The sequence below is a fragment of the Protopterus annectens genome, chromosome 4.part0 (assembly GCF_019279795.1).
Source record: "Protopterus annectens isolate FY-2018-M chromosome 4.part0, PAN1.0, whole genome shotgun sequence".
NCBI classification, from domain to species: Eukaryota; Metazoa; Chordata; order Ceratodontiformes; family Protopteridae; genus Protopterus; species Protopterus annectens.
Window position 1 is genome coordinate 1,746,282,949 of NC_056733.1, and position 26,334 is coordinate 1,746,309,282.

The window sequence follows — 26,334 nt, forward strand, 5'->3', positions numbered from 1 at the left end:
AAAGGTATACGCCCCTCTGAAAGCTATGCGCAGCAATTGTACTTAGCCAGTTAGTGCGCCGACTAGCTTAGCCATACAGTAGTTGCTAAGTGTAGTACCTTAACACAAACCCAGTGGTAAAAGACCTTGATTGCGACCACCATTTTCGGAATACGCTTTGTCATCATTACGTTATACTTTTTTTAAGGCCAACAGACTATTGTTAGGCCACATGAAGTTGTTATACAACAGAGGTGACGTTATACCCCTCCCAGTCTCGCTACGTCACACGTACCTAACCATCTCGTGCACAGGCAGTAAATAAATAGATATGTTTAAGATACAATGGGGCGGTGTAATTAAAAAGATAGTTCATTTTTGCTGAATAATACCGGAAGAACTCTAGCTCAGTACAGTATAAAAGCAAGTGAGCAGTACAGTATTTAAGTGCGTCACATATTTATCTGCTGAAAGCTGTTTGAGGGAAGAACGATTGCTAGACTCTAAATTCCGGGCATTTCTGTCTTGTGTAGCGATCATGTCTGCCACAGTCACTGCGAAAGCTTACCTTTTAGGTCGTGATGAAGCACCACGAGAGATCCGCCGCTTTACTTTAGAACTGCGTCCAATTCCCGGCCGCTTGGAGAGGCTCAACGCTAAGGTCCTTGAAGTCTTTCAGGGTCTAAAGAGCGAATCCTTCCAAATGTGTTACAAAGGTATGACGTTTATTAGTGTATTTTTTCAGATATGGTATGTAGTATTTGTCTTGTTACAATATTAACGTGTATATGATAGCTTATAAGTACAGTAATTATTTTGTAAATGATGTGTTAGTGTTGCATATTGACGCTCACGGGGGTCTTGAGTGCGCAGTTGGAATTTGTTGTGGTGAATATTTGCGTTGTATAGGAAGGATAGCTGTGCAGCAGAACCTGCTGATTATGTTGAAGTTCCACTGTAAGCAAATTCCACGGCTACCACCGATGGTTCCCGGCCGATGATTGGTATTTTGGAAAGCTATTGCGAGTTTACCAGTTCCTCTTTGGTCAGTTGTGGTCTGTTGGGGGAAATGACAAATGTCCCAAGATTTTAGAAGAAATAGCTTTGTACGTGAAACGGCTAAATACTACCAAGAATAAGGTTTTATTTTAGCAAAATGGTAAGCTCTGTCCTTTGCACTGGTCTTGGGTATGTTTCGTCTTGCAAAATCTGACGTTTCTACAAAAAATGTCCCTTTCGGTATTTGTAAAGGCAACACTACTGGGAATTGTACAGTCCATTTACCTCTTAACTGTCCTGATTTTGATTCAAATATTAACTCGGTCCCTCTTAATTCCTCCTACAAATTGTAACTTTTGGTGGATTGTTTAATTTCACTTGATGAATAATGGCAATGCTTTTTTCCAAAAAATGTGTATCCGTTCATATGTTGTGATTCTGTGAATGTCTCTAGTTAACAGCGCAAATATTTAACTGTCCCAGATTGTCCCTCATTTTTTTTCTGGCTTTGTCCCGGATTCTGTTTGAAATTTGTCTCTGGTTGGGAGCTATGGGTTGTTTGTATTAATGGGTGACTAATACATTTCTGGACTTTGTATTCCAACCTGCTCATGTTTTGAAATGAGCAGTTTTAACATAAATTAAGCAGTGCTGTTTATACCCAAGAGTTAGGCTTTGCGTCACACACATTTTGTATTCATCGGCATCTATCCATACACTCCTGGAAGTGGTTATTAGTCATGCCTGCTCTCTTAATTTGTAAGCTGTCATTTTGGTAGCCTTTTTTTCTTGAGTGTTCTGTTAATGTGGCTGCCCACTAAATCAGGAACAAATTCAGAGATGATCGGGGGGCACGTATTGATTTATGATCTGGATGGGATGCAAGAATGTAAAATTAATGTACGTATTCTGAAGTAAAAGAAGCCTATACTTCTAAATAATTCGTGTTATGTAAATGTCTGACTTATGGGGATGAGCTAAAACCGGAGTCAAAATCAGGGACAATTGAAAAGTATGGGTTGCTGTCATTCAAAGCTGTACTGCATTTGAGTAGTACTGAGACCTTTACCAGAAAAGTTTTTTTGAATCGTATTCATGGTTAATTGCACCAACCAGATATTTAATCATAATCGGTTAATTCTGTATTGGACGTTTGTGATCTGTAAAACTTCATGTACATAAAATGACATTGAGGGAAGAACTGTTAGTAGTTGGATGTAGACTTCTGGCTACCCAGAGTAGTTTGGGTTGTCACTGCCCCGGGTGTGGAGTGTGGTCTAAAAGTAAAATGTGTGTTGGGTGTGGTGCCATTATAAGTGTTTAAAAATAAAAAAAAAAAGTCAACCAATAACAAGTAGTTCTAGATATTGCTCTGGTATAAGGTGTCTCTCAACAGTGTTAAAAAAAGTGTTTATAAAAAAAAAAAAAAAAAACTCAAGTAATGACATTACTGTTAGCACTTGAATAAACTTCTTGGTCTTGCTTTAATTCGTGATAAAGTTGCACTTGATATTCCAACTTCCTTGGTCTTGCTTTAACTTGTGATGTGGTGAATCCATCACAGAGTTAATTATCTGATTTAACTTGTTCCTGTGCCCCCATGGGTATTATTCTTTACGTGAGTTTAATGAATAAAGCTTCAAAAGTTGATGCATAGCGAACTTAAAGCACCTGTAACACTCAACTACTATGATTTAAGCATAGAAGTATGACTTTGGACCTTTGGTTTAGCCATGTTCTTCCTAAAGTTATATTTAGTAACATATACATACTTCAGTTAATACTATACAAAGATTGACTGCTACTATAGGGTGTAGCATAAAGGCCTTCTGTTAAAAATAATAAAGCACTCAGACTATCTGTGTGCTCTTTTTAAAGGCCAGTTTACTTTTAATGCTTAGAGGCTGAAAGATATGAAAGCAGATTAGTTACGTGTCAGGTGACCTAGGTACAGTTTTATGGAGTAATAGGCCTGTTTTTGGCTTGTGTGACACTGAATGCAAATACTCCTCTGTTCGTTTTACTTAATTTGAAATGCAGTTCTTGGCATTTTTTTGCTTTGACATGCTCACTGCCTGTACTTGGCTATGAATACAAGGCTGTCTCGTACCCAACCTTGGAGCTGCTGCTAGTCCAACTCCACTCGCGCAACCTGTATGCAAGGCCTCAGTATGGTCTGTGACATTAATAGGACTTGGCAGGATAGATTGTGTCCCAAAGATTCCCCCATCTGTGGAATAGACTCCCTCTCCATGTCATGCAGAGTGCCTCACTAGCCCTCAGAGAAACCTGGACAACTGGATGAGAAACACAAAATAAATCCCTGGGATCCCACCTTTGTCCCTGCTGCACAGGGGAAATGGGTGCTGACTTTTTGGGAGCATGGGTTAAAATCTGGGCCAATAGCCTAGTATCGTTGTTGTGTCTTTTGGCTTTTCCTGGTTAGGGGTCGCCACAGCGGAACTCCGGTCCGCTAATGATTGGCAGTAGATTTTTACGTGCCGAGTTGCTGGCTCTGGCGCACAACCTTCAACGAAGGTACGCTCATTCCCGCATGTCTCCACACAGAAGACGCTCTAGCTGAGAATCTAACAGGACGTCTTACAAATCTGAAACATAATAAAAAGTGATTATGGTACCTAATCGTTGTTTTTTTTTTTATTTATTTTTTTTAATCCATTACACTTTAATCGTTTTTATAACTAGCCAAGTTGGTGGATCTGCAGTAGGGCCACCTCTATGGAGTGGCATCACCAGTGCTGCAAGCCATACTACCTGAACTGAGCCTGTTGCCAGGCTCAGGTTAAATAACGCATGATATTTCACCAGGGCATGTTAGCACTACAGCCTGGTGTGTTATCTGGTCCCTTGGATAAGGTGTTCTTAATCATGGACAGTGCTTTAAGTACATATTCTTTAGTGATTTGGGGGGGTTGAAATGAAGGGATTGTAGTGCTTTAAATAGTCATGCGTGAAATTTTTACAATTTATTTTAGTGTATTGATTATGTCCACTAGGCCTGGGTAGCTTTGCACACTTAGTATGAGCTTTGTATGTTGAGTGTTTCTTGGTTTTCCAATATAAAGTATTTATTGTTCTGTGCTTCAAATGCTAACCCAAGTTGTTAACCTTCATTAAGTTTTTTCATACTCTTGGTCAAATTCCGAACTCTAATGGACCTTTAGGTCTTCAAATCTTTTTTTTCCTTTTATTCTAGATTTTGTCGAAGGGTTGCCAAGGTGGCTTGTTTATATTTTTCCCATTAGATAGAGCTGATAGTTCTATACACTTATGTGGGTATAAAACTCCTTTGAGAATCTAGTATAGTAAGGGAAAGTAGATGGCTGGCCCCTAAACTGCTTTTAATGGTTGTGTACAGTAGTTTTATCTTTCACTTACTGTTTCTTTTGTTTGAATGTGTATAATGTCATAAGAATGCTTACAACTCTGCTGCTTTGGTGGAACCTTTTAGCTGTCGTTGCCCCACTGGCCAGGTTTATGACTGAAAAGGGGCTATGGACCAGACCACTTACTGTCAACAAGCAAACAATAAAAATACACACTAGTTTAGTTTATAACTGTAGTAACTTGTATTTTTTGTTTGGCAGTAGTTAGTATAATGGTGGTTCTAATGCATGGACAGTTGCAATGAAATACTGGACTTGAAGATGTGCCTTGGGTTATTTCAGCCATACTGTGTTTTGGTATGTCAAAATTTTTTTAGTTGATTCTTTTAACTTATTGTGTACTAGATCACTGATTTTTAAATTGCATTAGGTCATTTGATTCTTCCCTGTGCATCTCTGTATAGTTTCTTGTTTCTACTGTTAGTGCCTGAAGTCTAGGTCATCCTTTAAAAAAGGATTTCTAGTTCACCTACCAAGTTACCAAAAAATTAAAATTGTGGGCTGCTGTTTCTCCTTTAACCACCAGCATCCATGTACATTTTGATGAGGAATGAATGGGAACATTGCTTATTGGAGAGCTGCCAGTTTGCATTTTTCAACATTGACTGCTAGTTATAAAATTGAGCTTCAGACCTATTGTCTGGTTACTACTTGAGGCATCCCCAATTTTGCACCTCAGCTGTTGAAGCTTATGCCTTTCCTCTGTAGGCTGTGCCAGTTTTTCTGCTTCCCAAATGCTAATACGGTACCTGTATAATCTGGTGATTTTTAGTAATGGCTTCTGTTCAGTTACATGAGCGTTCAGACTGGTTGTATTCCCCTTAATGTATACATTAGGAGGTAGTGGTGTGCATTTATAAGGTAAAATGTTTTGCAATTGTACTGAAATGAAATTCACCTTTTTCTTTTCATCCACAGATGAGGAGGGTGACATGATAGCATTTTCAAGTGAAGAAGAATTGACTTTGGCACTGTCTTGTGTAAAAGACAATATCTTCCGTTTGTATGTGAAAGGTAGGTTTTCCAGACTTGTTTTGTATTGCTCTGTAATATGTCCTTTACTGTAAATGTGTGTGCATTTTCAGCTTGCATTGGTATTCTGAGACCTCCTTGGTAACGGCCATTCTACTTTTATTCTTTGTGCCTGCTTTTGCACCTGTGTAACAAGTACATTTGATAGGTTTAAGTGGTTGTATATTTCTTTCAGTAACTGGAAAATGTCAGACTGCCACTCCCTTTAATGGCCCTTCATACTTTTTAAATAGGTTAATACAAGACTTGGAATATGTTCACACCCCTCTATTTAGCCCCCATCCCTTTTTGTACATGAGGTCTAAGTTGCATGTAAGCAAGTGTTTTGCTGTCTTAAGTCTTACTCACTCAAAAATCACATGACTGATTCCTACATTTCACCTGCCTAGCTAGATTGACAAATGGCACCTAACCTAGGTGGTATGATTTAATCTGACTAGCCATGCTACCTATGTTATCTCCATCCAATGTTATTACTGAAGTATCATTTAATATTTTTATGAATCCTAATTGTGTACAAACTTAAATGTCTGTATTGCTTCTATGCCTATTTTGTTAATTGTTTTCTGTATTTTTAGTGTAAAAATGTCTATCATTGTGTTTGATTTGATGGGGAGCTTTTCTCCCTGGGCCTCCGCTGTAAATGGACCTGTGTCCTGTTGGAACTTCCCGGTAAACGTGAATTAAATAAATGTTAGGATTTTAAGCCGTCTATACACTGTAAGAAAGATGACATACATTTTTTTAGTCTGGTTCAACTCTTGCACCATTGCATGTATAAGGGACCTAGGGTAGTGGAAGTTGTTTTAGTCTGAATTTTAGGATTGTTGATCATGTGAGTGTATACCAGACAGGCCATATCTGGTCTTGTTTTTTCTTGATTCCTGAGTTATAATGTACATTTTCCTTGCTATGCTTTGTTTTACACTTTTAAACAATTTACTTTACTTTAAGGAGGGGCAATACCCCAACCTCCAAGCTAGTTCTGAAAAGTGGGGGTACTAGATTTTATAACAAATGAAGTTCACAGAAAATGCAGTTTGGTTATAATTGTGATATGAAGAACAGGTTTGTTTTGGAAAGCCATGTCTCCTGTGCCATGTCTCCTGTGCTGTAGTTATTGGTGGGCAAAATGTAATTAAGATAGGCATGACTAATTTGAAAGTACTAACATGGTTGGTGAACCCAAGTTACACTGATTTGTTCTGGAAGCATAGCTGTGGTAAAACATGGAAATTGTCCTTTGGCTGGAAGGTAACCCTTGGCTGGCTTGTGGCATGTCAGTGCATTGCTGTATTCTAAAAGCACATTTGCTTGGCATTTAAGCAGAAATGAACAGTCTAAGATTAGGAAAACTGCAAATACATAGTTCCCTGTGGAGTGGATGCTCTTTAATCTCTGATTTGTCTTGCTTCCCTGTCACTTCTACTCAATTTTTTTCCCTCTGACAGTGCTGAATATCACTTCCCCTCTTTTCTGGTATGAGCTTTTGTTGCAGTGTCATAACCCCCCTTGCCATTCTTTCTCCTCGCTGTTAAGGAAAGCTTTTTCTTTCTTCAGTTACATTTTTTTTATTCTTTATTCTTGCATGTTATTTGGTGAATGTTCTGGACTCCTCCTCAGATTTGCAGATGACTGCAAAATGGGAGCGATCACTGGCCTGTGACCAAGGTATTAAAAACATTCCATGCCTCCCAGTTTTCTAAGTACAGTAGAGATTTATCCAAAACATCTGTTATCCGAACGCAGACTTCCAAAGTTTTTTGGTGTAGGATAAGTCATAAAATCTGAATATGTAAAATTGTATGTATTCAATTTTTGCATGCTTTTTAATGTCTGATTTCAGTATGTGTTTGGAGGTTATCCAAACTACCCTAGGTCCCAATTAGTTCAGATAATAGACTACTGTAAAGGCATTGCATCCGGGTCCAAGGATGTTCTAGTGCTGCTTTATTTGGCCCTTATCCTTCCCATCCTGGAGTATAGTACCTGACCAGACATGTTCAACATTTGGAACACCAACAAAGGTTCCTTACCAGGAGAATCAAAGGTAAAAGCACATTCTTTCAGTAACCTGTAGGAGGCAAAGTGTGGAGAGCTTTACTGTGATCCATAAAGGACAATCTATGCCTGGCATTTAAGGCATTGACAGTTGTCATATCCACAGAATGACAGTATCAGAGCCACTATGCCACAAACAAAATTAAATTTTGGATCTAAGAAAGACATATATTGGCAAGGACTACTGCAGCTTAAGTGCACTATTTGCATTCATCTTCACTGAACCACTGTTTTGACCATTCTGCTTAATCTGACAGCCTTTTCTAGTTCATTGTTTAGATTCCTTCCTCTTCTCTCATGTCTTCCACTGCAGATGTTGTACTTTCGCTTTAGCTTAAGACATCTGCAGAAAAGAGGGTGGCCACAGTGGTGCAGCGGTTAGCATTGTTGCCTCCCAGCAATAGGTTCTCTGGTTCGATCCTCTGCTGGGGTGCCTTCTGTGTGGAGTCTGCATGTCCTCCCTGTGGTTGCGTGGGTTTCCTCCCAGATCCCAAAGACATGCTGTAGGTGGATTGGGCACTCTAAATTGGCCGTGTGTATGTGTGCCTTCCGTGGAAGGTTAGGCACCAGGCTGGTAACTCGACAAACTCCACTGCCAATCATGAGCGGACAGGTGATCTGCTGTGGCACACCCTAACTGGGGAAAAAGCCAGAAGATGTCTTAAGCTAAAGAGAATTGGGTCAATGACCCCCTGCTGTCGTTGGTCATTTGTGTTTCTGACACTAGCTCTTGCCATAACTCCCTTTGTTTAGATTTTCAGTAATCTAGCAATCAGTGCCTCAGTCTTTACCTTGTCCCCACCCCTTCTGTCATCCTAGCCACCTGCATGAGACTGAGTCAGTGGTCTTGGGGAAATTCATACAGACCATAAATACTGGTAAATTCCTCATGCTGGAGTAACCCAGTCACGTCTGAATCGGGTTTAATGTCTTCTAAATGTGTTTGTAACTTATCCTGGAGGTAAGTTAGAAAGTGGTCAGCTTTTCCCTTGAATTTTCTTTATTTTTTTCTTGTAGTGCTTTTATGCCAGTGGTTCTGCAGCTCCCAGAATTTATGGAAACCTCTGGGATTCTGAGAATATTGGCTGGCTTAATGTGTAACCCAAGAGACAGGTTGTCTGATTCCAGTGATTTATCTGCGCTTAAGGAATCCTTTTACCGTTCTTTGTCCAAGATTGGTACAGCTGTACCAGACTCTTGCTAAAAATAGCAAATTAATTCATAATTTGTCAAGGCACCTTACCCATGACCATTGATTCACTGCAGGATGTTAACTCGTGTGCCTCGCTTAAAGAATCAGTTTAGCACATTTGTAAATCCACTTTGCATCGCTGTCATTTTTGCATCCAGTCAAAAGGCATCATGTGGATTAACTAGCTCCAGTTATGTGTTTATTGCCAATTACTGCTAATGACTCTTACTGATTTGAAGCCAGTTATTTTGAGATGTGCGCAAAGCAGGACTTTCAGGGAGGCCATTTCTGTACTTCAAAACACTACAGAGCAACACAGCACTGCCGGTATCTCTCCAATTAATCCTGCCCACAGCATAACTTCTCAGTTTCTATGGACTGCCTTACAATCTGCCAAGGAGTCATTGTCAGGCTGATAAATCCCCTGGCAACAGTCCCTTGGAGCTGGCTGGCCTGTGGAAGATCCAGTTAGTCCTGAGACCCCCCCCCCCCACTTACCTTGGCCTCTCTTGCCTTTCATGCCTTCCGCCACAGAAGGGGGGGGTCTATTCTCCCTTCCTGCCAAGCACATCTTGTACCAAGTGTAAGCCCTTCATGCTAAACCTGCTTCTAATTCTGCATAGAAGGCCTAAATCCTTTGATAATTGAACCCCATCCCCATCGTACCTGTTCGGCCACCTGACCTGAATAGCATGGTGAGAAATGTACAGCCCACTAATGTTCCCTAACTTGTCCATATTCTCTGCCTCACCCTCTCCACTGCTTCAAGAGAGAGCCTCTGTCCACCTTCTCTGTACCATTTCTGACCAACTGATAGGCTGTCAGCAGTCATGCATATAATTTTATCTCTTGCACCATCAAACCAACCAAATTTTTTTTATTGGAGGCTGGCAGTGACCTGCTTTGGACAAATAATGCTTGCTGCAACCTGGCTTGCCCACTCTTGCCCCCCCCCCCCCTCATTTTTATAGACTCAAGCAGAATATCTCTCAATCTCATCTTATTGTAGCCTTACCAGGTCTGTTGTATACATGAAGTCTGTTTCTCCTAGTCGCTGCCATCTGCAGTCTCCCTTTTTAGCTTGAGATTTGTTGCCCTTGCCTGCTTCTTGACTGCGTGTACTTTGTCTCCTTTACCTCCACTTCCTCTCCTGCTACCTTTCCTGCTCTCTTGCCATTCCAGTCTTGTGGCCTAATATCTAGCTTTATTCTCCTGTGTAGCTACGTGTTTACCTGTTTCTCTAACTTTTTTACTGCTTGGCTATTCCATTTCCTGCAACTTTCACACCCACCTGCACTCCTTCCTGCACTCCTTCCATTTTAGCTTTAAAAAGTAGACTTGAGATGCACCATTGTCTTATCTCTGTCATGTCTGTGAACATCTTACTGCTACCAAATCTGTTAATATGATAACATCATGACCTCTCCCATTTTCTGGTGAAGTTTTAACAAAAAAATTGTGCTGCCTTTGGTTCTATTTCCTGCCTATTGGTACCTGTATGTTTCTGCTTGTTAATATATCCGCTGGCTTTTTAATGTAAGTATGCACTGTAGTATTCAGTATGTGGCCTGTGACCAGTTCCAGTGTATGGTTGGCTCTTAATCGTTTTGTCTCCAGTTATCAAAACTACTTTCCTCACACTGGTTCTGACCCCTTTCTCCCTCCCCATTTCTCTCTTCCTTTCTGTGATCATTCCCCTTCCAGTTCCATTACCTTTAGCCCCCCTCATTGTATCTGGTTAAGTAACTCCATCAGACACGCTTTACTCAATACTTAGCCAAAAAATGAAAGGAACAGAAGATTGAGGCAGATAAGTGCTGGGGGGTGAACAGGAAAGGGATGAGTGTTCATCGTGCATCTCAGATGTTTACATTTTGGAAAATATTTGCCTAGAACATTGACTTGATTTTGAAAGTGTGTAAAGTGGCTATAAAAAGGATAACAAGTGGTAAAATTAAAGCCTTTCAGATGCATACTGCTTTTGAATTCTTTGGGTTTTGCGGGTTATTATCTGTTCTGTTTTCTTTCAGAAAAGAAAGAATGCAAGCGTGAGCATCGCAGGCAAGCTCTGGAACAAGCTGCGGCAGCAGCCAGTGCTGGTGCTGTACATGCTGGTACTGTACATGCTGGTGTGACATGTGATGGCTGTGATGGCCCTGTGGCAGGAACCCGATACAAGTGTGCTGTTTGCCCTGATTATGATCTGTGCAGCAGTTGTGAGGGGAAGGGCTTGCACACGGAACACGATATGATTATGTTCAGAACTCCACTGAACCATCCTTTTGGGGTGAGTTACCAAATGCAGTGCCCTTTTCTCTTCTAATCCTTATTTGTTTCACTCTGGTTGCACAAAAAAAAAAAAACTTTGGTTTTATTTTGGTTGTGGGGGACAAAATTGATTTAAAAAGGGGTTCCCTTTTTAAGCAGTGGTAGCAATTGTATTTAAAATTGTAAACTTACTGGTTTGAGCTGCAGTGATTTTTCAGTATTGTAAAAAAAATGCTTAGATGTACTTTAAGTACTGAAAATTGAGTGGGGGGGCTCACTTTTTGAGGAAACGCTAGTTATTCCTATCCCCCCCCCTTTATATCTTCCTGCTGTTCTTGTTGCTGAGAACATAAAAATTTAACTTCCAGGAAGTCTTGCTTCCCATCTGCTTTCTTGTAATATTTTTGGTATGTAATTGTATGTTCCCAAGTAGTGTTATGATGCAATTGGTTTTTGTTGCATTTGCATCTTTGAAAAAAAGTGTAGCAGCTGAGTCAAGAGTTAGTGACGGAGCTGTCCAATCTTTCTCATTGGTGTTTTTTTTTTTTTTTAATCCCCCCCCCCCCAGTGGTTTCCTCGAGGTCCATGGCATCATAAAATGAAACATTGGAAGCATGGATTCCCACACCCTGCGTGGATTGCTGCAGCTGGGCGACACCCCGGTGGTCCTTTCTGTCCTAATTTTGGGCATAATGCTACGCCTAATGCCCAACCACAGCAAGGTAAGGCAAGCAAAGTGCATTTCTTTGGGACTTTCAACATGGCTTACAGTTTAGAACACCACTGGAAAAGCAAGTTTGAGTTTTGTGCAACTCTGATGTTAATAAAAGCTTCTAAAATTCTTTACTGTGGGATTATCTGCAGGTGGATATCTGTCCTTCTGGCCTGTCTTGTAGAGTTGCTGGCCATCTCCAGCATGGAGAGGAATAACTTGTGACTTTGATATTGGCATGATGGTAATCTGAGGGGGACAGTTTTTCATTATATTCTTTTACAAGTTAAAGCAGTGTACCCCCACACCAAATCTACAACTACTGAAAAGTCATTTACAAGGTAGTCGCCTGAAAACTACGGAGTGCAGTGTTTCTAATGTTTGCAGTAAAGCCACCAGAGGTTTTGAGTAATGTGCAGTTTTGGAGACTTATGTAAGACACTCCATCAATTTAGACAAAAAAAGGGACTCTGAAAAGTAACAGGCTTGAAGAGGAGGTTGTAAATTGAGGCAGAGCCTGTCCAGGAAGTAAATCATGATGAAAAAAAACTGCTTGAAACCACCACGATATAATCCAAATAACATTTAATGTAGAAGTAGAACAGGAACGAGCGCTTTCACACAAACAAGTTGTGCTTCATCAGGTTACAATCATTCAAAAAATTCCATTTTCTTTTATAGAAACCCCTTGTCATAGTTAATCAATTAATCCCATTAATTATGATCAATTAACAAACTATAAGCTCGTTTACAGTGATAAAACTTGAATAAATAAAATAATAATACTGTTTTTAACTATCTAATATTATATTTAAAACCAACATGAAAAATCTATTAAATATTTCGTTTAAAACACATCATTAAATCTCTCATTTAAATAAATACTACATTGATTGATGGAATACATAAAGTTGTTCAAACATCGGCATTACGCCTCCGTAAATCAAACCAGGAAGCCATGCCCATATTTAGAAAAAGAAGCAATCTATAGTATATCACATTAATTAATGAAATACATAAAACTGTTCAAACATCGGCATTACGCCTCCGTAAATCAAATCAGGAAGCCATGCCCATATTTAGGAAAGGAAGCAATCTATAGTATAGCTTCCACTAAAATTCTATTTAATAATCCTAGCTCGTTTCTAAAAGCATGTTCCCATTATATATTATTACATCTAATATAGATGCTTATTTCAGGACAATTAAAACATTGACATTTATATAGTCATAAGAATTGCAATAAGGGCTACATCGTCTCAACGTATTAGCCAAGGGCCTTTTGTAAACAACATTCGTTGTTAAAACAAACCTACAGTCAAGTATATTTGTATTTGTACTTGTGCCATAATGGAATTGCACATCCAGGAGAAAGAACCATCATGTTGTGGCAGTTAGCCAAGCAATGTGCTTAGCACAGCAGAAACGCTGCCATACTAACCATGGCGAAAGTTTGTATAGTCACAGAATCTATGACTATAATTAGGTTCTAACATTAAAAAGTCAAGACACAACCAGTGTCCAAAATACGTATGTATCCTATAAAACACACATGGAACTTATAGATAATCCCATTCAATCAAAAACTAAAGTCATAAATTAAAATAAATACTACAGACAAAGAAATGAGGTGCGCAATATAAAGCGCCACTCTAAAAATAAACATGACGTTAGAATTGGCACTCAGCTATGGTATAATCTCAAAAACAAGTACTAAAGACTGAGCTATACAATATCATTATTTGTATTTTTAAATTTAACGTAGATCGGTACTACGGACTCAAACCTCATAGCAAGATGTTCATGAACTCCGTAGAGTCCAATGGGAATATTTGATCATATTAGTCAAAATTAATACATATGAGTAAAAATTACTAACAGAATATGTTTTTAATTACAGTATCAAAATAGAATTATCGATCAATAATTATATAAAGGATAAAGGAAAAATTTATATCTTATATATTTCGATAAGAATGGCAGAGTACATCAAAAACTCACCAATAGCTTATTAGCTCGGACCTATCAGGGCTGGTCGAAGGTTAACTACAGAGTTAAGACCTGGCGATAGGTGAGCTCTAAGTCTCAATATCCATCTCAGCTCAAAACCCTCCAGAGTATTTAGGTTATCACCTTCCCTTCTGTTAAAATCCACCACCTGTAGAACCTGAAACACAAAGCTGTGTTGAGGGTGGATGCTACAATGTAGAGCTAGGGCATTATTAAGATTCCTCTTTCTGATGTTATAGACATGTTCATAAATTCGATCTCTTAGCCTCCGTGAGGTTAAACCCACATAGTAGGCATCACAAAGGGTACAGGTGGCAAGATATATTATATTTCTAGTATTGCAATTTGCATAATGCATTGGTAGTACATTCCTTATCATATCTGGGGGTGTAAAGCCACTATCTCTACAAATATAATTGCAATAAGAACATTTAGTGCATGGGAAGGTGCCTGTTTTTATCAAGGATCTGATATCAGTAGATGTATTAGTTAATTTCTCCTTACATAACAGTCTCTTAATGTTCATACAATTCATGTATCTAAAAGTTGGTTTATTATTTACGACTTCTGAAATGGATGTATCTGACAGTAAAATTTTCCAATTGCCCTTTATTATATTGGTCAAATGCTGTATATCATTGGTGTATTTGATATCATAGGACATGGTATTAGATAACTTCCTACTGGAATTGTAATAAAAATTAGACTTTTTAATATAGAACCTAGTATCATTAAATAGTGGCTCTTTTATTTCATTAATCAATTTAATGGGATAACCCCTTTCCACAAAGAGTTTACTTTGGGTGTCCATTAGGCTTAAAGAATCAAGTCTATCACTACAAATTCTATCAATCCTCCCCATTTGATTTCTTACAATGTTTGGGAAGATGTGTCGTGGATGTAGGCTATCATAGTGGAGGATCCCATTCCTCCAATAAGTTTTCCTATAGAGTGTTGTGGATAGTCCACATACATTGTCCTTTTTGATAGTAATATCTAAGAAATTTACATAGTGATAAGAAAAATCATAACTAAACTTAAAAAACGGAGTAATACTATTCATATAATCAATGAACGAAATAAGGCCATCTACATCACCATTCCATATAATTAGTATATCGTCTACAAAACGTCTGTATAATACGACGTTCGCAAACCTTAAATCACTAAATATAAACTCCTTTTCCCATTCCAATACGACAAGGTTGGCATATGCATTAGCACAGGGGGTCCCCATAGCAACCCCCCATGTTTGTGCATATGCCACATTGTCGTAGAGGAAGACATTATTATTCAGGACTAAATCCAAAAGGCAACATAAATTCATAATATCAACATTGGGAACCTTAAGTTGTGTCAAGTGGCTTCTTATTGAGTCTAAGCCATATTCATGAGGAATCTTTGTAAATAAACTTTCAATATCTAAGGTCACCAATATGGTACTATTCATTATTTCCTTAGTTATAGTATCTGACTTCAAGTCATCCAGAAGTTTATATGAGTCCAAAAGAATTGTAGGGACCTGCTTTACAAAGGCTCCTAACTTATCCTGTATATAAAGTGATGCATTATATGTGACCCAATGGTCACCAGACACTATAGGTCTCAATGGTGGTGGATATACCTTTTTATGTAGTTTCGGGAGGCCCTTGATAATAGGGATGAGAGGAAGCTCTACTAATAAAAAGTCATAGAGAGATTTTTCAATAGACCTGGTCATAAGCATATCGTAGAGGGTATCATGAACATATCGCGTTAATGAAACTATATGTGATTTCTCAATCCTTTTATATGCAGTGTCACTATCTAGCATACGGAGCATTTGGTCATTATAGAAAGTCGCATCCATAGCCACTATCCCCCCTCCTTTATCTGCTGGCTTAAATATTATGCGGGGATCGTTACACATCATTTTCAACTCAGACATTTCCTCCATATTAAGATTAACAAAGATATTCTTTTTCAGTTGACTCTCATAATATGCATATAAATCACGCTCACATGTTTTCAGGAAACAATCCACTGTTGGTATCATGGGTGGTGTAAAAGTACTTTTCTTTCTACAAACAAATTTAGAGTTATTGTCAAAAATATTAACAGAATCAGATACATTGTTTTTAAACATTAACCTCAAAGATAATTTCCTGCAAAATTTGCGTAGGCCTATGAGAGTGTCAGTAATATTACTGTGCTGGGAGGGTATAAAAGATAAACCCTTATTTAAAACATTCATGGCATTGTTTGAAAATGTCCTAGATGATAAATTAAAAAATAAGCAATTTAAGTCAGCATTCTCCAGTTCTTCTACGACGCGTCTCCTGTCATTTAGTGGAAAGCTCAGATCTTCGCTCTTCTTCTCTGCTCCTTCATGTCCCCTGACAGTTTCCTTTTCCCCCTCCCCCGACTGTTGGATCGGGCTCGCACTGCCTCTTTGTAAGGGAGGGGAAAAATCAAAGGCAAAGGTGCTGTCGATTTAATGGTAGAGGCTGTAACTTTAGGTTTCGTACCTATATTAGTCAACTGAACCAAACCTTGCTGGTTGCAAGGTAGTGACAAAACTGGAGTATCTGATAATACGGACGCTTCATTTAGCACAGTCTCTGCATGCAGTTCTGCGTTGATCGTACTATTATGTGCACTTACAGAAACATCATTATTCAAACCAGATGCAACATCTCCTTGGTTATTGGGTGAATAGGTGAAGTTAGGATGTGTTCTCGGCCAAACGAAGATTCGGCCGAGATGAAAATCCTCACAATCACGCTCCATCAATTTAGACAAAAAAAGGGACTCTGAAAAGTAACAGGCTTGAAGAGGAGGTTGTAAATTGAGGCAGAGCCTGTCCAGGAAGTAAATCATCAGTATTTGCTGTGGGGTTCCTGTTTAAGTGAACGCTTAAATTTGCAAACGCTGTTTCGTCTAACATAATTACGAGAAATGGCAAAGTGCTGAAAGCATGGAACGGCAGTTTGTTCCCTAGGGGAAAAATCACTGGGCTGTTTTTGGGACTCTGCCATTTCCTCCACTGTGGTGCGATCTGGTAGTTGGTATATTTAAGTGGGGGGCGTGTTCTCCCCCCCCCCCCCCCTGGGAAAATCGCTGATCAGAGTGTTCGACATTTTGCATCTTCGTAGTGTTTGGGTCTATTTATGTAGCGTTTGCAATTTCAAGTGTGTGTCGTCCCCCCCAGTAGTCTATTTCTCTCTCTTCATACAAAATTGCTTACTGACCTTTTCACTTGCTTGGTTAACAGAATGAGTGGTTATTTTTAATTTATGCTTTCCTATTTTTTTTTTGCTTTGCTTCCATAACTCCATTGACTTTTGCTTACCCTGCCTTACCTTGTTTCTGGGGATAGTTTGGCCAACTTCAAGAGGGTCTAAGTGACTCATCTGGGGAAAGTGCTAACTCGTTTTGGATTTTTTTTTCTTGTCGTGCATAGCCTTTAAAGAGTTGTATGGTTAGCTTGGGCAGGTTTCATGAAATTGAGGATACTTGCATTTGTTGAAGACTTTGGCCAGTGTACTCTGTATGGGCTGAAGATCGGAATGTCAAAAAGCTCTACAACTATACATCTGTAACTGTACATCGATTAGTTATTGTGTGCTCATACCACTTGTTGCTCACTTTAGTGCTTTTAATTTAAAATTGTCTCCACTTAAATGAGATTGAATTTTGGTCATGCATTTCACTGCCTCTGCTTAATTGTGACGTAGTTGTACCATGTCTTATTGCGTTTTACAAAAGTGTGAATACATTAAAATACAAACAGTTGCTTTTTTATGGTGGTAGTACTCATGGAGCAATTCATTTATACCAAGCGGCTCACTGTTCTCTAGCCTGTGTAGTCGCTGCATTAGATCTTCAGTCACACATTCCGCTTTGGACCCAAGGCACTTTCTTTTTACCTGCACTGCCTGCATCCTGGCCAGTTATAGTATACTTGTCATTCCCATATGCTCCTTTGTTATACTTATATGCAGTCTCCACTGTAGATATAGTTTGCATAACATAATTTGGACTGTTCTTATAATTCTAGTCCGCTTCCCATAACCCTTTTTTTTTTTTTTTTTCTCCCAGATTCACATTATGCCCAATACCAGCTGTAGCCACTAGGTGGTATTAACCCTACAACATCCTCCCTACACTATACACTAGTTCCTAACTACTGTATATCTTTAACTGTCTCTCTGCCTCATTGTAGTCATTCATTCACATGAACAAGGTATTTGTACCTCATTCCTTTCTAACCATGTCACTTGTCTTATTAATAAATATTTAAACCCAAATGGTAAGAGTTGCTCTGTTGGTGTGGTATCTGAGCTTGTCATTGTCCTGTAAATGTAACCGGCAAGGCTTTTGGTCTGGGTTACCTAATGTGATAAATCTGTCCCATATTGAGCCATTGGTTAGTTTGCATTGTAGTTTCCAGGGTGCTACTTAAGCCGTGCATGTATTAGTCTTGTAACAGCTTTCCAACAAAACCACACCACTCTTAACAAAACTGCCATACAGGTAGTCCCCCATACCAAGTTACTCTGTTACTGTAGACCAAGATGGACACCTGTTATAACTGCTAACCTTGTGACCTGTGCAAAATATTCTTCCCATCACTGCCATTCTTCACATTCCCTGAACTGGCTTGAACTCCCACAACACCTCACATAGTTTTATCTACAGCGCACGGTTGTATACAGACCTCTTGACTGCTCAGCCCTCCCCTCCCTAATAACTCTGTATAAACTGAACTGGCATCTCGGATCTGTAGATCAGTCACTTGTCCAAGTAATATTTTCCTCCACCCCCAGCACCTTGCAATACCTTCAAAACACAATTTAACATTTTGGTAGAAGTGGAAAATCTGTTGTAGCTACTTTCAGTGGATGGGACAAGTCATGTGGCTTATCTTGGTTAGCCGTAAAAGACCTTGGTTGCTTCATTTTGAAAAGTGCAAGGATTGTTGCATTTGCTTCTCCATACAAGTATGCCTATCTGCAAAGCATTAATTTTCCAGTTTGTGCACACTGGATTATAGTTGGCATTATGAAGGTTTTACTGACTGCAACAGAATTGATATTTTCCTGTAGAAAATGTGTCCTTCACTAGGAGATGCTGTGTGACATCCCTGTGGCGCTAAGCAGAGGCCCACCATTAGAGGGTTTTAAATGGTCATCAGGGAAAGAGTGCAAATATTGTCCTTGTCTTAATGCGCTGTTTTTTATCTTTCAGCCTTCCTGTCAAATGTATTTGACAGCTAATCCTTTGAAAAGTCATATGGGGCAGGAAGGCTTTGTTTGCCTGAATTTACTGAAGCCCCCAGTGACCGCATACATGGCTCATAGGACGATACTAAGGTATTGGCACAGAGGCCCTTATAAGCCTAGCCAAGAATTTGACCAGTGTTCCCACAAAGTCAGCACCTCTCTTCCCTGTCCAGCAGGGACACAGGTGGGATCCAAGGGGTATATTTTCTGTTTCCCATCCAGTTGTCCAGGTTCCTCTTAGAGGGCTAGTGAGGTACTCTACTTGACATGGAGAGGAAGTCTGTTCCACAGATTGGGGGGGGGGGGGTTGTTGGGACAAATCAAATCCTGTCAAGTTCTATTGATGTCAAGACCAGGTTGAGACCTTGCATGTGGGTTGTGCGAGTGGAGTTTGACTTCCAGATGTACAACTCCATCAAGGCAGAGACTGAAACAGCCTTGTATGCTACACAGGTCACCTCTGAGCAGTCTGTATGAGACTTGAGTAGAGGGACAGGGTCAGGGCTTTTAGCCTGTCTGTATAGGATAGGCGTTTGAGAGACCGGATTTTCCTGGTCCGGAACCTTTCTTATTTCTAAAACTGCTGCATGCGCTTGGCAAGGTATATGCCGAAGGGGGCATTTTACACACTAATGGGTCTTAAGGGAGGAGTACAGGGATGTTATGACCTTGTTCCTGTATGAAGTAACCTTATGAGGTGGGCCATGTAGAAAGCCTTCTGTACAAAGGAAGCAACATGATGGTCTGAAGTAAAGTTGCTATTAACCTGGGTGCCCAAGTCTGTCACGACTTACTGCGTGCTTGGCACATTATTTGGTAATTTAGTGGGGGGCACAGTTTTCCCCAAATAGGATAATGATGCATTTCTTGGCATTCAGTTTGAGACCATGCTTTCGGCACCAGTCATTAGTTTGGTTAAGGCCTTCTTGGAGGATGTTCCCATCACTAGGGTAATTTGATAGTGCCCAGCTTGCAGTCCTCTGCAAACTTGGTCAGCCACAGACCACTGGTTTTGGCTTTCACCTCAAAAGTGTATTCCAAACAGAGGCCCCAAGACCGATCCTTTGGGTATGCTGCTTGTTACGGGTCTACTATAGGTGGCTTCCCCTATTTTGACTGGGTTCTATTAGTGAGCCTAACTACCCATCTGGTAAGATATGGGTTGATGCCTAGCCTAGCTGGGAGAGTATTATGTCTGAATTGGAGTAGTGTTGAAGGCTTTGGCTAGGCCAAGGTAGACTCTGTGCACTGTCTTGCCCTCATCCATGGCTTTTCTGTTTCAAAGAAATTTGACAAAGCCAAACTGTGTGGGATCAAGTGTTTGGTGGTTGCCAATATCCTTGTTTATAAGGTCCATGATAATGCATTCCATGGCCTTGCAGATAAGCTGATTGGCCTATAATTGCATAGGTCGGTGGATGCTCCACCTTTGTGGAGAGAATGACAGTGGCTGTTCACCATTCTGTTGGATGCCACCAGTGCACAGTTTTTGTTTGAATAGGGTGTCTTGTGATGCTGAGAGCTCTTGCCTGAGTTCATGTAGGACACAGCCAGGGATTTTGTCTGGTCCCATGGAGGCTGTATTTTTTTGCCTTTGAGAGGGCATTAGTAACTTGCTCCCTGGGGAGTGGGGGGCAGGTGCTGGGGAGACTGGGTGAAGGTTTTCACTGAAATAGTCTGCCAGTAGGTTGACTGTATCTATGGCATTTGTGTATGTGGTATTCTTGACAACCAATTCGGAGCAGATTTGAGTTGCCTTTGAGATTGCAGATTTATGCGAAGGCCTTGGACTCAGTTAGCCTTGGAGGATTTCACTAGTGACCTTGTATGCTTGCTCAAAGAAGAGATTACTTCCAGCTTGCCACCTGCTCATTCTTGGTCCTGGACAGCAATTTTTTCCTTTTATTATAGAGTGTTTGTTGCTGCAGTCCACCAGACAGGTTTACTCTTCCTTGAGGAGGGTGATTTGGTCCTGTCGAGTCCATGCGGCTATGTATGTGCTCATAGTTTTTCTTTGTAAGCTTGGACATTAATACTTGATTCAAATTAAGGCATGGTGGCTGTGAAGTTGGTTTATACCTACCTCTCAGAAGGTTGTAGTCTGCTTTGGAAAAGTAAGTGGCTAGTAGATAAAATGGGTGCTTGTATAAGCAGCAAGTCGTACTAATAAAGATGTGACCTTAAGTGTCTCTCCCCTTTTTTGCTTTATTTTGGTGATTATTTATATTGATAGAGCTTGTGTATGTGTACATAATGGCTCTTGAGTATTGCCCGTTTAGTTACTTTGGTTCCGAAGTCTCTTGTGTTGTGCTGAGTTAGTGCTTTCATCGGACAGGTGATGGAGCATTTTAAGGCCCTTCAGAACCGTTTGTATTTGCAGGCAAAGCTCCGATCTGTGTATCGTGCTACCCATTTTCATAATTGTGTTCTTTTCATTATCTCTGTATTTCTGAACTGTTTACTTAAAGTCGTGCTTCTAATGTCTTCAATATTTTCTGACACTTTCAAAACAGAATGATAAGCAGTAACATTTTTCTTGCTTACTTTGAAGCTGGCCCTTCTACAAATCAGGAGCAAGACCCTGGGGTGACCTTACTGAAGGAAGTAGGCGAAAATGTTGCAGCTATGCTGAACCCTCTAGGTAAGTATGGTTTGTAATTCTGTCCATCTCACCATTTGTGAGAAAGCTTGAAGGTCTACTGAACTGCACTGTGCAAATGGATTTAAAACCTGTATTTTATAGCTTACTTTTTGAACTGTTTAAGTAGAACTTAAAATTGTGACACATTCTGTAGTAAGTAGTGATATGAAAGAACTGGCCAAGTCCTAGTATGTGCTTCATCAGCCATGATGACATAATCTATCTACTGTGCAAAATATTTGTGGCAAAGTTGCTTTACATAATTTCAGAAAAAGCTAGTAATTTTTGTTTTTATAATTTGGTTGTCCATACGGGTTGTTGCTTGATGGGGAACAGCTGCACAGATGTATGGATCGCAAAGGTGAACAATTTTACAAAAAAGTCGTAATAAGCTGTTAAAACTTGTCATGTGACATAAGCTTGATGAAACATTCCAGAGTTGGTGGTAGCTCAGGTGGATGTAAAAGATCCCATGGCACCCTACTTCCTTTAGTGCAATTGCTTCTCCTGTGAAAAGAAGCCATTAGCCTAATGGGATTGACTTGGTCAACATTGGGTAAATAAAATAAAAATGGCCTTGCTTGTTGGATGTGCCATTCGTAACCTGAATAAAATAATTACTGAAGTAATGTGCTTGTAATTGTTAATCATTTACTATAGCTATATGGGATACTTTAGTACTAGTTACTGGAATTGGTACTTGTTTTCTTGTGTAGGAAACCACCAGATTCAATGACTCCTACCTATGTATTCAAGAACATCCCTACCACACTTTGTGCTTTCTAATCATATTTGAATCCCTGTCAGTATTTAAAGCTGCCGCCATCCTGGTCTATCTACGCCAAATAAATACTGGAAAAATGCCCCTGCTAGATTGGCGGCTGCCTAGTTGGCCTATGCCCAAGTCTGCTATGATCATGGGGCATATGTAGCATTGTGCTGCTTTGAGATCAGAATATTTTTACATTAAGATACTTGCCCCTGGCCTGTGGCTTTAACAGTGCTGCTAGAACTGTGTGGAAGGCACCGTGGGATAGTGGGAATTGTTGAAACACAGCACTTTAATGCTTGGTAGTCCAGTTTTCAGCTATGGAACCTTCTGTGTAGAATCTAAATCCTTTAGTGTGTGTGTGTGTGTGTGTCTGTGGGTGATCTGCTTCATCCCACATCCAAAAATCATGACATAGGTGATTTATTGACCCTGCAGATAGCCTGGAGTAAGCCTGTTTCTGTGATGCGTTGTTCCTTTCAAGGTTAATTTCCTCTGCCATATTCCCACTGAATGACCAGAGATTCTGGCACCTCCTTTACTCACCATTAAATGGTATGATCACTGAAGTGTGAGGAATTATGATGCGTGTCGGAAAAATGCACAGTTTCTTTTTTTGCAGAAAAAAATTTGGCATGGCACCCAGGCAGTTTCTACTTGTCAAGTGGTAGAAGCTTTCAACAGTCCATTGTTCAAACTTTGTTAATGATTTCCGTCGTATTTAGAGAGGCAGATGGCTTTTTTGTAAGAGTATGAGCTGCCCAATTAATAAATAGCAGGGCACATGCTATGCATGGATTATCTTGGTGTACCCCTCTGCTTTGTAGTTTTGGCAGTCTAATCATGCAAGTTATTCTTTCTTGTCTCATTAAACATTGTTCCACCTCTGTTAAGCTTTCCATTGTTTTCTGTGTTTGTGTTGAGGAAAATACAAGTTGTCTGGACTGGCCAGGTTTGATTTCCAAGTTAGCTCCATTAAACTTGTTTTCCCTTGGTTTTGCTTTTCCAGCTCATGTGGGAATGTTTTGTGCAGCATCCAAGTTTTCTGTTGGCTAGAAGCTTTCATGTGTCCCACAGTGAATACTTTTATGGTTGAAGCTAATGTAGTTGAGTTGCACTTCAGACATGGCAGTTGCACAGTGTTGTATTCCATAAGTCTGTCTCACTTGCTGAGACAGTTGGTTCATATATAGTTGCAATTCTTGGCCTTTTCTCTTGGGCATGTTTTCATTGTGTTTGGGATTTAAATAGTGTGATTAGGATAATTCATTTATGCTGGCAGAGCTTCTTGCAAATACTGAGGGCTTTAGTGTTGCCACGCTTATTGCAGGATCTCATTTTTTTTTACTTTCTCTTCCTAGGTATTGATGTAGACATCGATGTGGAACATGGTGGAAAGAGGATCAAAGTAAACCCATCACAGCCCTCCTCCATGGATGGATGTGCTAGCAAAAGTATGTCAACTGCAAATTCAGAGGATGCCATAGAAATGGAGGCTGGAAATCCAAATTCTGTGGAAAAGGAAAATGTGCCAGGGAGCAAAAACTTCACAGCTGAACAGCCTATGCAGATGGAGGAGAGAGAAGTTTTTAAGGTAAGCTGTGAAAAAAGGGTGTATGCCTAAAATACTGTCTTGTACTGTAGAAAACCACAGCACTCCTTTCTGGCAAAGGAGCTTCTGCATAAAGCCAATTGTTTTTCATTGTACCATTTCTTTCATAATCTTAGTCCTTTTTCTTCAAAGTCTGCTTCCTTAAGTTTCCTCACCTTTTGAGGATTAACAGTGCCACTTCCTGGTACAAGGGCAGCTGGTATGAGAATTTGGAGAGGTTAGCATTACTATGCATTTGCCATGTTGCCAAACTGTTAAATTTAACAGCTTGGCAAGTACATCAGTAATTTACAATTGCTTATCCATACAAATCCAGCATTGTTGGAGCTAGAACCCAGAGTAGCATAACCGCCCCCTTCCCTCCCATGAATATTAGTGCCACAAACATGGGTTTACTGCATTTAGTCTTGCAAGGTTGGAAGCAGTAGTTAAAATACTTTTCAGTGTTTGTATGCACCTTTGCTTGCAAACCCTTCATATGAAAACGTTTCAAACCTTTAAATGATCTTTAAGTTGTGCAATTACCAGACCGTTGACAGTTTGGCAAACAAATTTGTGTGGCACTTTTTTTCACCTGAATTTCCAGAATTTTTTAAATTGTTGAGCATAATCCTTTTCTGCCACAGTTATTTTTGCATGTGCTTCATAACATTAAAAGCCTTCCACTGTCTAGTACACTCTGTCTTGGTCCTAAAAGTTGTTTCTCTGATTTCTTTCTTGCTTATCTGCACAAACTTAATTAGGTCAGTTTTGGCTACCTCCATATTTCTTTTGTTCAAGCCAGAAACTAACTTCATTCACTGAGATTTTGCAGAATAAATATTGCATTTTTGTTTGTGAACCTTAGTCTTTAGTACTTGGTTTTTAACCTGCCGTGTTCTGTCAAACAGGCAAAAACTGATGCAGGTGCAGCCTCCGGGGGTGAAGAAGAGTGGACTTGTATCAGTTCAAAGGAGGTGGACCCATCTACAGGGGAATTGCTGTCATTGCAGATGCAAGCAGAAGAAGCTCTGCGGTCTCTCCGGCTGTCCAATCCTGACACATCCCTGGATGGGCCAACAGGGCTAAGAGAAGCAGCGGCTTATCCACATCTTCCACAAGGTATGAAATCTGAGTGTTAGGTTTCGTGGAAGTTTCTCTGATTTGGTGGGGGAGAGGATTGGCTTGTGCTGATGTGACTGCCTGTAGACTATTTAGACAAGTGTTTTGGAATGCAAGCTTTTAAAGGTTATGATGCAGATGGAAGTGAATTGTCTGGAAGTTGGCACAAGAGGATTGTCTCTGAATTGTAACGAATTTCTTCTGTAGCCTTAGTTTTGTTTTTTCTGCCTCAGTTTGCCTATTGTGCGACTCTAAGCAAGTTATGTAACCAGAAAGTGCTTCTGAGTTTCCCCTGAAAAGGGACACAGCCCAGTGGTGGGCTTAATTGCTTAACAGACTAAAATTGATTCCACATAAAAGGGTTGATTTTAAATGTTCTCATTTTGGGGTCACTCTTTCTTTTATCCAGATTGTTCCACTTTACCCCTTTTATCCAGATTGTTTGTTTTTTACTTTCCCCTTTTTGTTTACACTAAACGTGTCTGACAAGTTAAACCATTTTGTGGTTATTGGTATCTAGACAGTGTGCCTGGTACAGTTGGTAACTTTCTGTCCTTGTCTGGTTTATTTTAGATCTTGAAAATAGTTGGATTATGTAGACATTTTAAGAGTGAAAATAATTGCATGTTTTAATGGTTTAAAATTGGCTGCTTTTTTTCTTTGAGCATAGCCATCATGATATTGAATGTAAAACAGCCCTAGCTCACCACAGTCTAGCATATCCTGAAAGGTATAGAAGTGTCTCTTGAGTTTTGGAAGAATCTAACGTCATTTGTGCTTGGTGCAAAAACACTAACAGATGTTTGTGTTTATTCATTTTGTAGATGCAGACCCCCGTTTAGTGGAATCCCTAGCACAGATGCTTTCCATGGGGTTCTCGGATGATGGAGGATGGCTAACCCACCTTCTGCAAACCAAGAACTGTGATATCGGACAGGCCCTGGATACTATTCAGTTCTCCAGGAAAAATGCAGCTCGAAAATAATAAATCGGCCTGATTCTTTTTTTATTTTTTTTTTTTTTTTATTTTTTTTCCTTCTGTAGCTTGAACTCTTATTTAAAAAAATAGCTTTGTATTGCACCTACTGCTGTGAATCATATGTACAAACTTTTACAATAAACATTTCTGCAGGGATATTCCCCTTTAATGTCTGAAGTGGTAGATGCTATTTTGTCCATTCCAATTTGTCTGCTTTTGTTGTGGAACCTCAACAGCTCAAGTGTATAAGCTCACTTGTTTATGAATTTTATAAATGATTTTGGTCCATGTTGTATAGTTGGGTGTAA

At 39.8% G+C, this 26,334-nt stretch overlaps 1 protein-coding gene across 1 annotated transcript; it reads left to right on the plus strand.

Moving 5' to 3' along the window:
• Window positions 1–255: 255 nt before the first annotated feature.
• Window positions 256–26,199, plus strand: SQSTM1 (sequestosome 1). The gene is made up of 8 exons (XM_044069463.1): window positions 256–695; window positions 5,304–5,399; window positions 10,701–10,957; window positions 11,507–11,660; window positions 21,476–21,565; window positions 23,696–23,928; window positions 24,837–25,047; window positions 25,872–26,199. Exons 1-8 carry the CDS (start codon window positions 518–520, stop codon window positions 26,030–26,032), a joined length of 1,380 nt encoding a protein of 459 aa, XP_043925398.1. The 5' UTR covers window positions 256–517; the 3' UTR covers window positions 26,033–26,199.
• The last annotated feature ends 135 nt before the right edge of the window (window positions 26,200–26,334 follow it).